An 18,876-nucleotide genomic window follows, 5' to 3' on the forward strand; every position below is an offset into this window, starting at 1 on the left:
GACTTTGTCCCAACAAATCATGTTCATCTGAGAGTCTGATAATTCTGTTTTTAGTATAGTTTTAACCAGTTTGGCTGGTACTTAAGTTAGGCTTACTGGCCTGTAATTGCTAAGATTTCCTTTGGAGCCTTTTTTAAAAATAGGTGTTACATTAGCTGCCTGCATTTATGTGGCACAGAGATTGTTTTAAGAGATGGGTTACATACTACAGTAAATTATTCTGCAATTTCATATGTGAATTCCTTCAGAACTCTTGGGTGAATACCATCTAGTCTTGATGACTTCTTATTTAGTTTATCAATTTGTTCCAAACCTCCTCTAATAACACGTCTATCTGGGACAATGCTTCAGATATCTCACCTAAAAATAATGGCTCAAGTATGGGGATCTCCCTCTTATCCTCTGCAGTGAAGACTGATACAAATAATCCATTTACCTTCTCCACAATGGCCTTAACTTCCTTTAGTGTTCCGTTAGCACCTTGATCATACAGTGGCCCCAATGACTGTTTGGCAGGCTCCCTGCTTCTGATGTACCTTTTTTATTATTTTATTTGAAAGGATGTCTTTTTGTCTCTAACTGCCTCTTTTACTCTGCTGTTTAACCAGGGTGGCATTTTTTATTTTTATTTTTTGGTTCTTTTGCATGCATTATTTGGGGTATACATTTAGTTTGAGCCTCTATTGTGATTTTTTTATAAGTTTCCATGCAATTTGAAAACTTTTCACTCTTGTGACTATTCCTTTTAATCTGTTTAACTAGCTTCCTTATTTTTGTGTAGTTCCCCCTTTTTAAGTTTTTGTCTTTTCCTCCTGCAAGGATATTAAATTTAATTATATTATGGTTGCTATTGCCGAGCAATTCAGGTATATTCACCTCTTGGGCCAGGCCCTGTGCTCCAGTAAGAACTGAGTCAAGAACTGCTTCTCACCTTGTGGAGTCCAAGACAAGCTGCTCCAAGAAGCAGTCTTGATGGTGTCTAGAAATTTTATCTCTGCATCCCACCCTGAAGCCACATATATGCAGTCAATATGAGGAAAGTTGAAATCCCCCCATTATTATTGCATTTTCTGCCTTTGTAGCCTCTCTAATCTCCCTGTATGTTTCGCCATCACTGTCACCATCCTGGTCAGGTGGTCGATAGTATATTCCTACTGCTGTACTCTTATTGTTCAAGCACAGAATTTATGTCCATTGAGATTCTGTGGTATAGTTTGATTCATTTAAGATGTTTACATCATGGTTTTAAGACATAGGCCCATGTCAGAGCTGCATCAACCTAGGAGCTCCCCAGAGCCTGAGGGAGTGTGCACATACTGCCACACTTTAGGAGGATAAAACATGTCTCCTCCCTGCTGCTAACCTGTTCCACTGGTGATATGGCTTTTTAAACTGGTTTGCACTACATTGGGCACTAGGAGGCAGCAGTCCTATACTGCAGCTGTGCCTGGCCATAGGGATGGGTGCCAAAGGACAAAAGTCTAGTTATTCCTTCTCCCTGCTTGCTCTTGCTCACAAGGGCTGGAAAAAAAATAGTCCCTGTGTCATTCATACCAGACTTGGCCATTAATATACAATAGTTTAAAACAGGGGTTTGCCAGCAAATGGGCTTTGCCGGTTGAATATCCATTGTAAGCCAATAATTGTCAAGTTGTAGCCCATCACTTGTCTTCAGAGCTCTTCCTTGTGGTCTGCCGAATTAGACACTTTGAAACCCAAGCAATGGAGGACTGAGGTGTTGCCCACTGTGGTAGAGTCCATAAGATCTTTCCTTCTGATTAGGACCATACTAAATTCATGGCCATGAAAACCGTGTCCCAGACCGTGAAATCTGGTCTCCCCCGTGAAACCTGGACTTTTGAGTGCTTTAACTCTATACTATACAGATTTGACAGAGGAGACCAGTGTTTCTCAAATTGGGCGTTCTGACCCAAAAGGGAATTACAGGGGGATCACAAGGTTATTTTAAGGGCGTTGCATTATTGCCACCTTTACTGCTGCGCTGCCTTCAGAGCCAAGCAGCCGGACAGCAGCGGCTGTTAACCGGGCACCCAGCTCTGAAGGCAGCATCCCGCCAGCAGCAGCACAGAAGTAAAGATGGCAATACCATACTATGCCACCCTTAGTTCTGCGCTGTTGCCTTCGCAGCTGGGTGGCCGGAGATGACAACTGCTGACTGAGGGCCCAGCTCTGCAGGCAGCAGCGCAGAAGTAAGGGTGACAATACCATACCATACCATCCTTACTTCTGTGCTGCTGCTGGTGATAGCTCTGCCTTCAGAGCTGGGCTCCTGGCCAGCAACTGCCACTCTCCAGCTTCCTGGCTCTAACAGCAGTGCTGCTGCCAGCAGCAGTGCAGAAGTAAGGATAGGAGTACCACAACCCCCCCCTGCAATAACCGTGTGACACCCCCACCCCCAACTCATTTTTGGGTCAGGACCCCTATAATTACAACGCTGTGAAATTTCAGATTTAAATAGCTGAAATCATTAAATTTATGACTTTTAATATCCTATGACCCTGAAATTGACCAAAATGGACCATGAATTTGATAGGGCCCTATTTATGATAAAGTGGCCCATTGAATAAAAAGAGTTGTATAACTTCTTTTTATGGGCCCTGTGCTGTAGGTACTTATGCACTTGAGTAAGTTTACCCACATAAGTGATTCTGCTGAAGACAGTGGGGTTACTCCCAAGAGTAACTTATCTAATCATTTAAGTGTTTGTAGGATTAGACCCTAAAAATATTTTATGTATCTTCTCCCTCTGCTCCCAGTGTCACTTCTAAGTTTTGAAATAAATCATTTTCCTAGTGATTAAAAGGGATAGTTGTATGCACTTGCTGTTTTTCTGGTTTCTGACTTTGTGACTGCTACCTCAATGTGACAGTGTGTGACCTAAATAAAAAATTATTGAATAATCATTGGAATACACCTCTACCTCGATATAACGCTGTCCTTGGGAGCCAAAAAATATTACCGCATTATAGGTGAAACCATGTTATATCGAACTTGCTTTGATCCACCGGAGTGCGCAGCCCTACCCCCACGGAGCACTGCTTTACAGCGTTATATCCAAATTCGTGTTATATCGGGTCGTGTTATATCAAGGTAAAGGTGTATACTTGATATAGGCAAGTACGGTTATTTTTAAGATTATTTTTATTTACCTATGATTTTAGATTTCTCTGGCACTTGTTAGGGCTTCAGGCACACACGTGTATGCACACACTGAATTGGGTCCTCTGTTTGTTCCTTTTAGTAGTCCACCCAGCCTTTTGTTTAAACAAACTTTCAATTAAATATTAGAGATGTTCTTACAGAACCCTGTTCTACATAAATAAGGGTTCTTCTTTTGGTCTCTAAAGCAGCCTCTTATGAATTTATTTGGTTGCTGAATATGTCTAGACTACTACTATATATTGAAATCCTGTTCATGTGATTATTTATGTCAAAAATAAATCTCCAGGATTTTTCTGGGTAATGTGAATGAAAAATACTATACAAAGGCTGGGTATTAATCTTCTCACACATGCGCGCACACACACACACGCACACACATGCATGCATAACAGCTTATCTAATAATTATCCATGACTAGACCATGCAAGGGCAAGGGACACTGGGGGGTCCTAGTCAGAAGAGGAGGTTCTAGTTTAGGGAAACTTAAGGGATTTCTGAGTAACACATCCAGTTGGTGAATAATGTTTAATTAGCAGAGGAAATAAAAGCAGTGTTATAAAGAGACATTGAAAACACTTAGGCCTGGTCCACACTAATCCCCCACTTCGAACTAAGGTACACAAATTCAGCTACGTTAATAACGTAGCTGAATTCGAAGTACCTTAGTTCGAACTTACCGCGGGTCCAGACGCGGCAGGCAGGCCCTCCCGTCGATGCCGCGTACTCCTCTCGCCGAGCTGGAGTACCGGCGTCGACGGCGAGCACTTCCGGGATCAATCCCAGAGGATCGATTGCTTACCGCCAGACCCGGAGGTAAGTGTAGACCTACCCTTAATGTCTGACCTAATCCTGTGGAAAAATAGCAGAGACTGAGACACTTTAAGTCATGCTTAATTTGGAGTTGCAGTCAACAAATAAAAATGTATGGCTGTAACCACCACCTAAGGTCAATATTGAATCAGTGGTATAACTTTTATCTCCCACTTCATGAATAAACATTTTATTTTATATTTCAGATTTTTAAGAATCACACTTCATTTAAGGAATAAGAATATTATAAACAAAGTGTTCTGTACCATATCCACTGCTATGCACTGGCTGCTTTGCCCTACTCTGATAATGCAATGTATGGCTCAGTCAGCCATATAAGCTGAGCTTACGATTCTTTTACATTGCTAGAGCAGCACAAAGCCACTGGAGCATGCAATGAATCTGTCTTCTGATTTATGAATAAGGGGGAGCTTTTCAAAGGTACAAAAAGGAATTTAGGTACCCAACAGCCATTGACTTTCAATGGTAGTAACAAATGTGGAAGACATTTGAGGCTTGATCCTGCATACACTTTTTCCACTGTCAACTTTGGCAAACAGGATGCAGGATCATGCCAGGCAGTGCCATGGGTCTAATATTAAGATTTACCATTCTTACCAAATCATAAGTTTCTTGTGACATAATTTCTAATCTTAATACATGTGATTCTGTAGATGACCATGTATAAAAGAGGGCAGCAGGAAGAGATGAAAAATGAACGGTTGCTTCTATCACAGGTGAAGAGGTGGAGTGAAAACTAAACTGGAAAACATCCTTTCTAAGTGCTATTTTTTTAGGTTTTTTATCAGACAGGAACTGGGCATCTGAACAGATTTTCAGCCCCCAAATGGAACTTTTTGTGGACTGTTAATCCGTCATAGTAGAATTTCTTTGTTCTAAGGAGTGATTTGCAGACCTGGTACAATAGGGAATGATCAGGAGTTGCAATACTTAATAAAAAAATATACACAGATTTCAAAAACACAATCCATGAATAAGGAAGCTGAGAAGGAAATCAGGATTGACTCCTTCAGTGGTTGCATATACAAGTTCAGGAAAAAAAGGAGAATTCAGAAACTTCCCTCATCCAGTATATGTTACAAGTGATGATTTAAATGGGCCAACAGCCTCATTAACTTCTCTTCTTTTTCACAAGCAGCTCCTTTTCATTGTCATCACTAACTTCTACTCTAGGATGGGAATTTTCTGTCTCATTTCTGTAGTATTTTTCTCAAATGTGTTCTACATTCCTTTTTCCTCCTCCTAGTGATCACTGGGACTTTTGTTGCTAGTACTCCTAGTGATACAATCTCTAACAAATAATGGAATCATCAGGCTCCAACTGGAGTCAAGTGCTGTGGGAAAGCTACACAAATATGCAAACTTTGTAATTCTAACTGCCACATCAAGCTATAGAGCCTGACTCTGATAATGAAGCACTGAAAGAGATGCTAGAATGAGAGAGGGATGAAGATTCTGGAAAGAAAAAGAATAGAACAAACCGAAAATAAGTTTTGAAAAAATTCCACAGAAACCACAAGTGCTCTCACACTAGAGCAGCGGTTGGGCCCTGATTCAGCAAAGTACTGAGGCACATGTTAAAATTCAGCCCCATTTAGCAAAGCATTTAATCCCCTGCTGAGTGTTAAGCCAATTGAAGTAAAACGGACTTAAACGAATGCTTAAAATTAAATGTGCTTATGTATTTTGCTGAATCGGAGCCTTTGGCTATGTCTTCACTACAGACCTTACAGCAGCACAGCTGTACCACTGCAACTGCGCCACTGTCAGGTCTCCTGTGAAGCTGCTCTATGCCGATGGGCTAGAGCTCTATTATCAGTATAATTAAACCACCCCCCAACGAGTGGCTTTTGTTGGTGAAATTTATGTTGGTCGGGGTGTGTTTTTTCACACCCCTGACTGACAGAAGTTTTATCAATAGAAGTGTTAGTGTAGACAAAGCCTTAGTGATGACAAGGAAAAAGAACTACATGTGAAGATGAACACCGAGGTTAGTGGTGCTGTTGGTGTGTTCAAAAATTCATATGCATCAGTCTTGCCTTGCAACACATCTCACTGTTATAACCAGGGCTGGCTCTAGGCACCAGCGTCCCAAGGGGCAGTACTTTTCAAGGCAGCAGCACTCTGCCCCTCCCCACCCCCTCCTTGCTTGGGGCGGCACAAAACCTGGAGCCGGCCCTGGTTATAACCTTGGCTTTGCTGAGAAGAGACTGCCATTTGGGCTAAATTATGTAGTGGATTATTTTATGTGGAAAAGTGTTCACTAAGGAATGGATGCTAGTACCAAACTGTGACCAGAATGGGATTTGAACTCTGAAAACAAAGGTTTGCTACCATTTGTGGCCATGTGTATCTTAGGTCCACATTAGGAAATACATATGGTCTGACTTTCAGAGGTGCTGACTACCAGGAGCTCCCATTAATGTCTGTGCAGCTGCTCATCTCCCTTAAAAGTCAGGGTAATGCAATTGAACAGTTTACAATCCAGTGACCTGATCCTGCAAACATTTTACTCAATTACATTACTCATACGTAACTTTGCTCATATCTGCTTAATAATCCATGGTTTGGAGTCTAAATGGTGGTCATAATTTAGATATGTGAACATGCCACAAGGCAAAAGGCAAGGATGGATATGGGGTACAGATGTATAATTACCTGGCTATTCAGTGGGTGCAACTGCTTTCTGGGTTTTTTTAACTGAAGTATAAATACGCTCCTTTTTGTTTGGCTCTGTTGCATGAGTTAAATGTAATATTCTTCAGTTAGAGGATGGGGAGGTTGGCTCCCTCCACATTGCCTCATTAATGGTCTCGTTCTGCATATTATGCTTCACATTAGTTCTGTAGATATCAAGGCTTCCTGACTTCTCCTGGGCAGACTTCAAGATGTGTAGCTTTTGGCTACTAATTTCTGGCTGTGCTAATTGTAATTCTTCACCTGTACATTCCGCATTGATTTTAATTAGACTTGCTTGACAGACAGATTCGTCCTATACTCCCACAATTCCTTTTCTCAATTGTGGTGATACTGTTCTTCTTGACTTTTTGTAGAATATGGGCCAAACTCTGCTCTCCTTTACTCCAGCAGTAATCCAAGGTAATTCCACTGACTTCAGTGGATATACTCTTAACTTGCTACATTATAAGTGAGACCTGAATTTGCTTGTATAATTGACAGTTGCTGGTATCTGAAGGGGGGGGTTCCTTGTCCTTAATGGATTTAATGTCATTAAAGAATGCACCAAGTGATGACTGTGACAGGAAAATTACAATTCTAAAGACATGGAAACGAGAATTGGACATTCGTAACCATCACACTTGCTGACAAGCATATATTGTCATTGTGGAAATCTGTTAGGTTTGTTTTTTTTCATTTTTTTTTATTACACCTCAACAGGGGGATTTCTAAATTTACATTTCCAACATTTTTTCTTTTTTTTAAACAAAAAGCAGTTGATGGAATTTTGAGGACGTGGTGATTAATCCCAGACACTGTTGCCTTTGGTCAGTGATCAGTCACAATTTATTTTCTGAAAACGAAAAGGGAGAAAAACGCTGTATTTTCCTGTCTGAAGCCATGAGTTATAATGAATTGTTTTTCATTTGAGCAAAGGCATTTGCCTTTTTATAGGAAAGTGATTTTTCCTTCCCTTTCTTCTGGAATAGGGGTATTTTGAGGTATACAACACTTACATGTGTTCTTATTTGTATCAAACTCTAAAATGTCAGTAGTTCAGCTCTCACAGGTGAGAGCTGTTGTTTAATGGGCTTTCACTTTTATTCTACAGAAAAATGCAAAGGAAGAGGAAGAGCAGGTTCGCATTTTGATTCAGCTCGGAGGCGGAGTAGAGCTGTCCTTTATCATATCTCCGGACACCTGCAAAGAAGAGAAAAGAACAAATTAAAAATTAATAATGTAGGTGTAACGCATATGTTTCATTTTCCCTCCTTTTTTTGGCACATATGTTCCCTTGCTGCTGAAAGAGCAGCAGATGCGCTCACTAGCTTTACTAATTATTTTTCATTTTCTTTGACATACATATTTGCACAGTTGTTTCTTTTAACGAATACACTGAAAAAGGTCAGCACATACATAAGAGAAATCCCTAATCACAGTGTTGTCATAGCAAGAAGATTAAAGTATATGCCAGTGCAGTGCAGAGCAGCAGGTAAATAGCTTTGGCTGTGGTATTTCATCTGCAGTTTATGAACCCAGACAATGTGTTTAGTCACATTATTTTTATCAAAGGAAAAGGCCTTATGAAATTTCTCAAAACTTAATTTTAGCTTCCAGTTTTCCCTGTATAATTGATTTTAGTATCTTTTGCTAGAAGATCCATGAATAGATTAAAGTAATAAAAACCTACATGCTACAAGAAATTGAGAAGGCAATTTATCTGAGAATAACATTTGATTTGAATGTATCAAACTTGGTGCAGTACATAACCTGATGTGCTTGTACTTTAATTGCAGTAAAACTCTCTCTGTATTAAGAAAATCCTGGTGCTCATCTCTAAGTAACAATAACTGACAAGTAAGTTAATAAAATACTCTGTGGATGTTGTATTTTTTTAACTTTGTCAGTTTTGTTCAGCATCAGCCTTCTACCATTATATTCCTGACTCCCCTTCCCAGAAGGCACAAAATAAAAAGAGCCAAATCCTCAGCTGCAGTAGACCAGCATCACACCATTGACACTGATGCTTATTTACTCCAGCTGAGGCTTTGGACCCATGTCTCCAATACCTTTTGAACTTTAACCCCATATGGGGGACTCCTTTGTTGCCCCACCTCCACACAGGTGAGTATTCAGAATCTTCTAGAGAATAGTCTTTCTGGGAATCTTAATGCAATAGTACTAGTTATGCTTGTCCCACAACACTCCATGATGCCCTATCAGCACATTTAGTCTCTGCTGCCATTAAGCAGGACTCGTGGGTGCTGTCTCTGCCTCAGTGAATAAGACTGACTGCCAATTAAACCTTTGCAAAGGAATCCAATGTACATGATCCTAAGAGAAACAGAAACAAGACTTAATTTATGTGCTGAGCCATGATATTTCTCAGAATTCCTTAAACCTGAGGGGCCATGACACATCACTGACCGTAATCATATCACTGACATCCAGGAAATAGGTGGATTGCTAAGTGTGGCAATTGCACAGTATTGTGGGAGGGGAATAAGGAACTTACATAAAAGCTGGACAGAAGTGCTGTCCTTGCACTCATGGAAACTCAGAGACTGCTCCTTTAACAACTCCCTTTGGCACACCGCAAAGGGCACAGGAAAAGGTAAAAAGTTAATAGAGCCATCCTACCCACCCACCCAAACTTGCTAGCTAGCAACTCTGTTTGGCCATAGAAGGGGGAGTATGCCTCACCTTTTAAAAAGGTTTCCTGGTGTATGAGCAAATTCTGAGAGGCATACTCAGAGGCACAGTTATTATGGTGCTCTACTGGGGCAATGCAGCTCCTCACAACCCTAAACAAAGGTCTGTGCCTAAATGGCACAACCTAACCCTTAATGATTTGGTCACTGACCACTGTAAAAACATTGCCACTTCAAAGGAGGACTTACATATTCTTTAGTGCCCACCCTCAAATACTGAATCTTCCAACACTGGGAAGTAGTCTGATTAAAGTAATGCCTCTGATCAAGCCACGGACTGGAAGCAGACCACAAAGACAAGCCCCCCAATTTATGTGTAGTGGTGATAGGAGTCAGACCTGGAGAAAGGAGTAGATTGGGACAATGAGCCTATCAGGGAGAGTGGGATTGAAAGCTGGTGGTGGCGGGGAGGGAAATTGGGACTGAGAGGGGGGGTGCAGGGGAGAATGGACTGGCTTGGCAAGGAGACTTGGCCTGGAAATGAGTGGAGTCTAGGGAGATAAGGGATTGGGTGAGACTGAGGAAGGTCTTTGAGGGGAGAATTGGAACTGACTGGGTGAAGAGACTGGAGCAAGGAGTTGGTAAAGGAAACAGTGAGAATCCAGGGGTAAAGGAATCCAGGGGTGGAGACTGGGACTGGGAGCCAGGGGAGATGGATATAGACAGATCAGGCAAGGATGGGTGGAACTTGGACTTGCTGACAAGGAGACCGGGGATAGGAGCTGGGGGAAACTGGGAATGACTGGACAAGTAGACTGGGAGTGGAGGATGCAGCCTGGGACAGAGCAGCCAGAGGTGGAGATTACGACTGACTGGCACCAGGCTGAGAAGCCTGAGGATTGGACACTGGGACCGGCTAGATGAGGACAGTAGGACAGGACTGAGGAGGCAGGGTGGGAAATAAGACATGATTGAGAGAGAGTCAAGTAGGAGGGAATGGGGCACAAAGAGTCAAGCTTGAGGAGAACAGGCAGAAGAGACTGTGCCCACAAGAGCATCTCCTTCCATCTAGAGCCTGGGTTGGAACCCAAGATTCACGAATCTCACCATTCCTCTGCTGTCAGCAAGTATCTGTGAAGCCCACTGGCAAAGTGTCTCGTCAGTCATCGCCCTCGAGTTCTGATTCACATCTAAGATGACAACCTCCTACTGCTATCAGTTACTCTGTTAGCTCAAATGACCTTGGTCTGTGTGGCAGATGTAAAGGTTTCAACCCTGCTGATTCATGAGTGTCAATATGATTCCACATGATGGAATTTTACTTTTTTCACTTTTTTAAACATGCAGAAAATTGCATACCCTAAAATATGTTAAAAGAATGTTAAGGTTGCAAAGTCAAGCACTAAAATTAGGAAATGTCAGAATTAAATTGGCTGTTTTATCTTAATTCATTTCTCACAGGTAGTCCCCAATTGTGTTTTTCGTTTTCTGCATGCCTGACTTGAGACCTTGGGGTCAGATTTGCAGAAATGCTGAGCACTCACAACTGCAACTGAAGTCAATGGGAACTGCTTTGAATATATTAGTGCTATATAATGCTATATACTCTGAAAACTCAGGTCCAAGGTAGCTCAGATTGGGTGTGCCAAATTAATACAGGGGTACTGGAATAATTTGTATAGTGGACACCCCCAGCACTACTACTACCAGCACCTATGAATTAATGGATACTTTTGATCTTAATTCATCTGCCTTAGTTCCCCGTCTGCCTTAGTTCCCCATCTATAAAATGGGGATTATACCACCCCCTCGCCTTTACGGAGCATTATGAAAATAAAGTAATGTTTGCGAAGCACTCATTTATTAGTGATGATTGACATAGATAGGCCCATGGGGAAATTAGTAATTCTTTTTTCAGAGCAGGGTACAAATAGTGTGCAAATAGTAAATAAAGGCCTGGGACCACACATTCAATAATAGGGCGGAAAAAAAATATTGAACAGCAGCTAATTAAGTGAGCACCGTGCACTGAATGAGGCAGGAGTCCTGTGGAAAAAATAGTATGTGACCATTTAATTAAAAATTTATCGTATTGAATACACACAATTAAAGTTGCACAGGTGAGCTTAACTCTGGCACTTGCTCACTTTTGGGAGCTTGACTGCAACCATAATGTGCTTTTAATGTATTTTTGTGTAACATAACATTCAATTTGAAAACTGTACAAAACAAAACTAAAGTTAATTTCTAAACAAAATTTAGAAACAGATTTTGAATTTTATCAGCTTTTATTTTGCAGCAACTAAAAGTTCTTGATATGAAAGTAAAGTGACATTAAATGAAAAATATGGCTTTGGATGTGGAGGAAAAAATACTTTTTCATCGGACTTAGTCTCTAGAAAGAGAAAGATATAGTTCACTTGACTGAAGTCCTAAAATAGCTGTATATTAATGATCTCTAGTTTAATATTTGGCCACAGAGCCAAAATATTCTCATCAAAGCTTTCAGTCTGCACGCTAAGGTTGATTTTTAACATGAACAAAAAAAAGTTAAAATAACCAAAGTCAATTGTAATACTCTGTATACAACAGGTGCTTAATCCAGCATCTTTTTCACACTTAGAACAGATATCTAAAAGAATGTACCCAAGGTGTAGATTCATAGGTTATAAAACCAGAAGGGACAACTGTGATTATCTGTTAAGCCTTCTTGTGTAAGGCCACAGAACTTCCCTGAATTAATTTTCTGTTTGAAATAGAACATATATTTTAGAAAAACATCTAAGCTTGATTTTTAAATGTCCAGTGATGGAGAATCTGCCCCAAGCCTTGGTATATTGTTATATTGGTTAATTACCCTCACTATTAAACAAATTTTGCCTTATTTCTAGTCTGAATTTGTCTAGCTTCAGCTTCTAGCTATTGCATCAGATTATACCTTTGCTACACTGAAGAGCTTTCTATTATAATTTTTTTGTTCCCCATGTAGGTATTTATCGACAAATCACCCTTTACCCTTCTCTTTGCTAATCTAAACATACCAAGTTCCTTGAGTCTTTCACTCTGAGATATGTTTTGAATCTTTTAATTATTGCTGTGGTTCTTCTCTGAATCCTGCTCCAATTTATCAATATCCTTCTTGAATTGTGTGCACCAGCACTGGTCACGGTGTTCCAATAGCAGTTGCACCAGTGGCAGATACAAAGATATATAGCTTGCCTGCTTCTACTTGATATTCCCTTGTTTATACATCCCAGGATCACAATAGTCATTTAGGCCACGGCATCACACTGGACGCTTCCGTTCAGCTGATTATCCACCATGACTTGCAAGTCTTTTTCAGTCCACCATGCTGAAAGTATGGCCTACATACTTATGGTTGATGGTAGAAAAGAAGGAAAAGGCACCAATTGTTAAGCCTCTACAATCTAGAGCATAGTTAGTTTGGTTTAGTTTTTTTATACACATGGAAGGGTCCTGCCAACTAGCCAAGTAACCAATCAATTTAAGAAATCAAGAGGCTGCAGTGAAAAGTGTATTTAGCTAAATGGAAAATTCCAGTGCACATGGATAACCTATTTGAGAAGTAGCAGAACGTCAAATGCCTTAGGATTTATGCTATATTAGCCATTTTTGGACACTGTCCATCTGTTCAATAGGTTAGTATTAAGGTTGGTTTTAGGCACAGGCAGTGCTTCCATTCCTCCCACATTATTTTTGACTCATTGAAAATAAATATATTATAGTACCATTTTAATTACAGAGGATCATTACACTGAGCTATGGAGCTGTAAAATTGCAGTGTAGATGTTTGAGCTCAGGCTGGAGCCCAGACTCTAGGACCCCCACAGGATCCTAGAGCTTGGGCCCGAATATCTACGTTGCAAATTTTACAGCCCCATAGCCCAGGCCCACAAGTCCAAGTCAGCTGACTTGGGCCAGCCATGGGTGTTTAATTGCAGTGCAGACTACCATCTGTGTACTGCAGAGCTTGGGGGAGATATTGTGGTCTGCACTACCCCACACTCAGGGCTGTGCTTTAAAGGCACATCCTAGCCCTGAATAAGAAAGCACATTTGTGTATCAATAGAAGGACTTAATTGACTATATTCACAACTAGAATTGTCCTAGAACCTGACTTGTCAAAACTGATTTTTTTCCCAAGCTACAGTAACTTTAGTGTTCATAGCAATATTACAATGGTAGCTCTAAGGCACTGCTGATCACATTAGACATGCTGCTTTGTTCCTTGTCTTTCCTATTGCTTTGTCTGTTCCTAGGAGGGAGGCAAAAAATCAGGAACTTAAACAGTGAACTAAGATTCTGAAAAGATGAAGATAAGAACTATAACTCTTATAATCAAGAACTTAAAGCAGAGGAACAAACTTGGTTCTTGTCAAGCTCAAGATTTCTTCCTGCTTAGGGAAAATAATTTCAAGAGCTGTACTGCAATATAATTAAACTCACCGAGGCCTATGACAAGAACAAACAAGAAACCACCAATAACTGAAAAAAACACAACAGAAGAAAGATTTTTAGAGCAGTATGCTAAGGAGAAAGAACAAGTCTTTTTCAGGTTTATGAAACTCTGTCATGAGTATAGGATGACCTAGAGGAGTCTAATGAAGAGACAACTGCTATTCAAGGATGATGTGGAGTATCAGCCTGTAAAGAATATTCACTGGAATATTCTTTGAGGGAGAACTTTGAACAATAGTGCAAGTCCAAGAAAGAAAACATGAAGATACAGCTAGAAGAAAAAAATATATATATTTTTTGGTATTATTATAATTTGTATTTTGCTAGCATCTAAAGGCCAAATTGAGATTGGGATCCCAATACACTAGGTGCTATACACACGTGTAAAAGATAGTCCCTGCTATGAAGAGTTTATAATCTAAATAAACAAATCAGACAAAAGGTGGGAAGGGAAATGTAGCGATTGATCCAAGGGTCATACAGCTGGTCAGTGGGAAGAGAAACCAAGTCTCCTGACTTGTGGGCTAGCGCACTATTTTAAGGATCATACTGTCTTTCAGGCACAATTAGGAATGTTCACTAGACTTTCCTGGAAATTCCCCTGGGATGGTGCTAGTGCAAAATAATCCAAAAAGAATTGCAGAGGTCAAGTATTCCAGGCCAGTGGAAGCAGCTGTGCCAGGCTCCTCTCCCCCCCCCCCCCCCCCCACCCCCCCTTTAACAAAAGAAACATAAGCACAAAATTTATATATCCTGCAGATCTTTTTGGGGAGGCACTGCAATTGCACCTTTCACCTGCCATGGGCTTCTGTGATGCCAGAAGAAAGGGAAGCTGGCTCACCGCTGGAGCAGCCAACTGTGGAGAGGGAGGGGGAACTTTGGCCTTGCTGCCCCCACTCCTACAAAGGTTCTAGCACCCTTGCTGTGATCCTTCCCCTGAAGCATCAAGAATGACTGCTGTTGGAGATAGGACACTGGGCATGGGGGCAGTACTCTGAGGTGAGGCCAAGCAGTCTCTCTCTCAGGTGCTTAATTGGCTGGTTCTTGCTCACATGCTCAAGAAGGTAATTTCCTCCTAGGTCAGACTGGTAGTGACCTTGTTTTTTTAGTTGGTTGGTTTGTTTGCCTTCCTCTGCAGTGGTGGGTGCAGTTCTTATGGGTATATCTCAATCAATTTCCTAACACTACTAGGGCCTTTGGGCATCAGTGCACTTCAGTCCCTCCTCTTTTCTGCCTATGACACATAATAGTTTAGTCTCCTGCAGGCAGTAATGCATTTGTCCAATTCAGATTGGTGGGTGTGGCGTGTGGGTGGCTGGGCAGTGTTGGCGGCCTGTAATATACCCAAGGTCAGACTGGATGATCAGAAGGTCCCTTCTGGACTTAAATTATATTTGGCGAGTGGAAAAAAAACCCCACAGGTTCAGCAGCTGCAAAAATGGATTACTATTGCAGAGTACAAAGCTAACCTAGCAAGATCTCAGAAGTAATTTGAGTAATTGTAGCAAAGAGAGAGAGCTAGTGTTTGCCACTGCAGAAGAGAAGTGGGAGAAAGGTCATGGAGAAATGGTGAATTCTAAATTAGCATCAGTAAACCTAAAACAAAAGGAGCTGGAAGAGAAGATACTTCTCAAAGGAGAACTAGAACTAATAGAAAGATTTTAAACTGTCTGATTAAAAATTAACTGACAGCAGTCTGGACTTAGCGGAACATAGGAAAACAGGATGAAGCTGTTGAAAACAAGAACAAGGCAAAAGCTCAGATTAGTGCAACCGTGGAAATTCAGCCCTTGATCTTGAAGAATGAAGAGGCTGAGGATGGAAAAGACAGGAATATCAGCATTCTCAGAGAAACTTGCAATGATAAAGGTTGTGTCAGGCAAAGCTAGTTTGAGTTTACCTGCAGTCGCACAATTGTTATCCATCTGTTATGTTCATATTGAATAACTTCAGAATCAGAAGCAACCTTGGCTTGCTGAACGCACGCCAATTTCCACACTGTATTTTGTGAAGCTTTTCATTATCTGTACTGCAGGCCTGGTGATAGCAGCGCTAGACGCTCGGCAAGTCCTTCTGTTAGTGAATAATATTATGAAAAGGTTCATGAACTAGATGCTGCTGTTCAGCAGGAGAAGACTTTTTTTTTTTTAATTGAAAGATGAAGAGACTGAAAATGAGGGAACTGGGGAATGTATTTGAATCTGAACTTTGTATTTGCAGGGACCTCTGCAAATGAGAAAGATTCAAACAAGTTGTTCCTCTGGGGAACAAGACTACCCAGTGCACCATATGTATTCTCTAATGTCTATTGGGTCATGTTAAATATATGTGTGAGGCAAGATCTGGTCCTAAAGTAATTATAAATAATGTTAACGTTCATATAGCAGGCATCAAAAGGCAAATGGTTTATATTAAGATAAAATGAAGTAGACTGCTTAAGAGGTAAAAGTGTAGAGGGAACCCTGGGGTAAGCTCATAGGAAGAGTCAGGATGGGAGCCTTAAAGTCTACCTGTCCTGCAGAAAAGGAGAGTCCTTTAAAAGGAACTCTATGGTATTTAATGGAATTTTCCCAGCAGAAAAGGAAATAGTCAGTTCCTGGCCAACCCTATTCTTTATTAATTCCTACATCTTGTGGATTGATGGGGATTAACATTCACAGTCATCAGCACCACCTAGCCACATCAACATGCCCATTAGGAAAAGAAGAATTTTGTAAAAACATTTCCTGTTACTATAGAGGGGGAAAAATAAAGAATATGATCATTTTCGCAAGATGTATTTCTGCCTTGTTTGGGGAATGTGCTTCATTAAAATAGAGCTCTTTGCCTTGTAGGGTATGTCTGCTACAGGTGGGAGGTGCGATTCCCAGCTCAGGCTGACCTATGCACACTAGCTCTGCTTAAGGTAGTGTGCTAAAAATATCAGTGTTGCCTGAGGCAGCATGGGCAGCGGCTTGGGCCAGCGGCCTGAGTACATACCCAGGCTCCATAAAAGGTTTGTACTAAAGCAGCTGGCCAAGGATATTTCCAGTGCTACTACTGGCTACATGCTATTATTAGCATGCTAGCTCCAGCAGAGCTAATACACTTCTGTCTATCTTAACTGGGAAACACACCTCCCAGATGCAGGGGAGACATGCCCATAGATACTATACTGAAAGCGTATGGCTATTTGAGTAATTATTGCTGATTATAAGAGACTTGGATAACAAGTCCCTAAACTATGCATGCTGTATATCACCAGTGACAAGCTTAAACAATGGTAGCTTTAAGTGTCAGATGAATGTGGTATTTGAGCAATCCTATTTTTTCATGCTTTTTTCTTTTCTTTTCTAGTTTAAAAACAAACTGGGTTTTGTAGTGGGTTTTCATGATGTCTGTTCCAACTTCATTGTATGTTTAAAAGGAATGTTACTTTCACCCTGGGGATGGGCAGAAGGAGGAAAATTTGGGGACAAAATCGGATCTCGAATACACTGGTGTAAATCCAGAGTAATGTCAGTAGATTGATGTAACTAAAATCAGAGTCTGTCCAATTCTGAAAAGCAAGGTGCTTTTTTTCTGGAAAGGTGAGCTCTGTGCTTTGCTAAATTAACTTAATGAGGATTCTTTGCGCTTAGGGTCCAACTGTGCCCCCGTGGGAATTTATTGGAATGGACCATGCATATCTTAGTTCAGTTTCCTATATGGTAGGGCTAGCATTAGTCTGTTTGGTTCAGCTCTTTTACAGACTGCTTATCTGTGGGCTAAGGCATATCTTCCAGCAGAAGCTTTCAATGATTCACATCAATCAAAAGCACAGACCCAACCCTAAATTCAAAATCAATGTACTTGAGGAACAGGATGTTTCCTGAGTCATTAATGTACAGATTCCAACAGGTAAAATGCTGCTTACTGCAGTTAGAATTGATGCTTTTAATTTTTGAACTGTAAGTTGTAATAATAATATCCAGTACTCCAAATTTCTTTGATGCAAATACAGAATGTGCATTAGTTCTGCTAGCCCCCCAGGAAAATATTCTCCAGCAAAAGAACTGAAATAAAAAATTATTCATTAGCAAATTATTGCCTTTGTGGTGCAGTTCACTTAAAACTTGTGTAACGATCTTGGCAATCCTTATATAAGAAATGAGACCACTCACAGAAGTCTAAGTTTCCTGGATCAGACCAATTATAAAGGTGGTGTGAAATCCATTAACTGTATAATGCAAGAAAAAATCTTGGCATTACTTTAATGTCAGGCCTAAATCTTTTATCAGTTTAAACTACTTCATATCATGCTAAAGTTAAATACAATATGTGTGTGTTTGCATGTCTGTCTCATGTAAATTGAAACAAACTTTCTTTCTCTTACAAGAAGGTAGTATGATTAATTCATAACAATTTGAGTAAATTTTGCTTCTTTTTCTTTTTATGAATGACCTGCAAACAGATTTTCCCCAAATTTGTTTTTGAAAATTGTTTACCAGATAAATTCTTCAAATAAATCTGTGTCTGTAGTTTGTTCACAGGGGGTTCATTGTGAAAATTGGTATATTAAGGTGAAGTAGTTTTGATTGGCTGTGTAGGTCATGTGATGTATATCTGTTCCCCAACTGAATGAATGTAACTCTCAAGGTCAAATTTCAGTGATGTTTGCTATAGCTTATGAATGGAAAATCCACTTTCCTTTGATATTCTGAAATATTTGCTTAACTTTCACTGTTTGGGAAAATATTCTAGCAAATTATTTTGTTTTTTAGGCATATTCATAGAGTGAACCCCAAAGGCTTTACAAATACATTCAAAGTGAATCTGTTTGTAAATTTGAATGATTATCTACCAAAAAACATTTTGCAGTATTTGTCCAGCTGTAAGTGTCACAAATATTTCGTAAAAAAACAACAAGGAGTCTGGTGGCACCTTAAAGACTAACAGATTTATTTGGGCATAAGCTTTCGTGAGGTTTTTACTCACGAAAGCTTATGCCCAAATAAATCTGTTAGTCTTTAAGGTGCCACCAGACTCCTTGTTGTTTTTGTAGATACAGACTAACACGGCTACCCCCTGATAC

General features: G+C 40.4%; 1 protein-coding gene across 1 annotated transcript in view; it reads left to right on the plus strand.

Annotated features, from left to right (window-relative positions):
• Positions 1-18,876, plus strand: part of KCNH8 (potassium voltage-gated channel subfamily H member 8) — a 343,253-nt gene that overhangs the window by 172,932 nt on the left and 151,445 nt on the right. The window contains exon 4 of the mRNA XM_034760755.1: positions 7,805-7,932. Coding sequence (XP_034616646.1) covers positions 7,805-7,932 — 128 coding nt within the window. The remainder of the gene's footprint in view (positions 1-7,804; positions 7,933-18,876) is intronic.

The sequence above is a fragment of the Trachemys scripta genome, chromosome 2, assembly GCF_013100865.1.
Source record: "Trachemys scripta elegans isolate TJP31775 chromosome 2, CAS_Tse_1.0, whole genome shotgun sequence".
Taxonomy (NCBI): Eukaryota; Metazoa; Chordata; order Testudines; family Emydidae; genus Trachemys; species Trachemys scripta.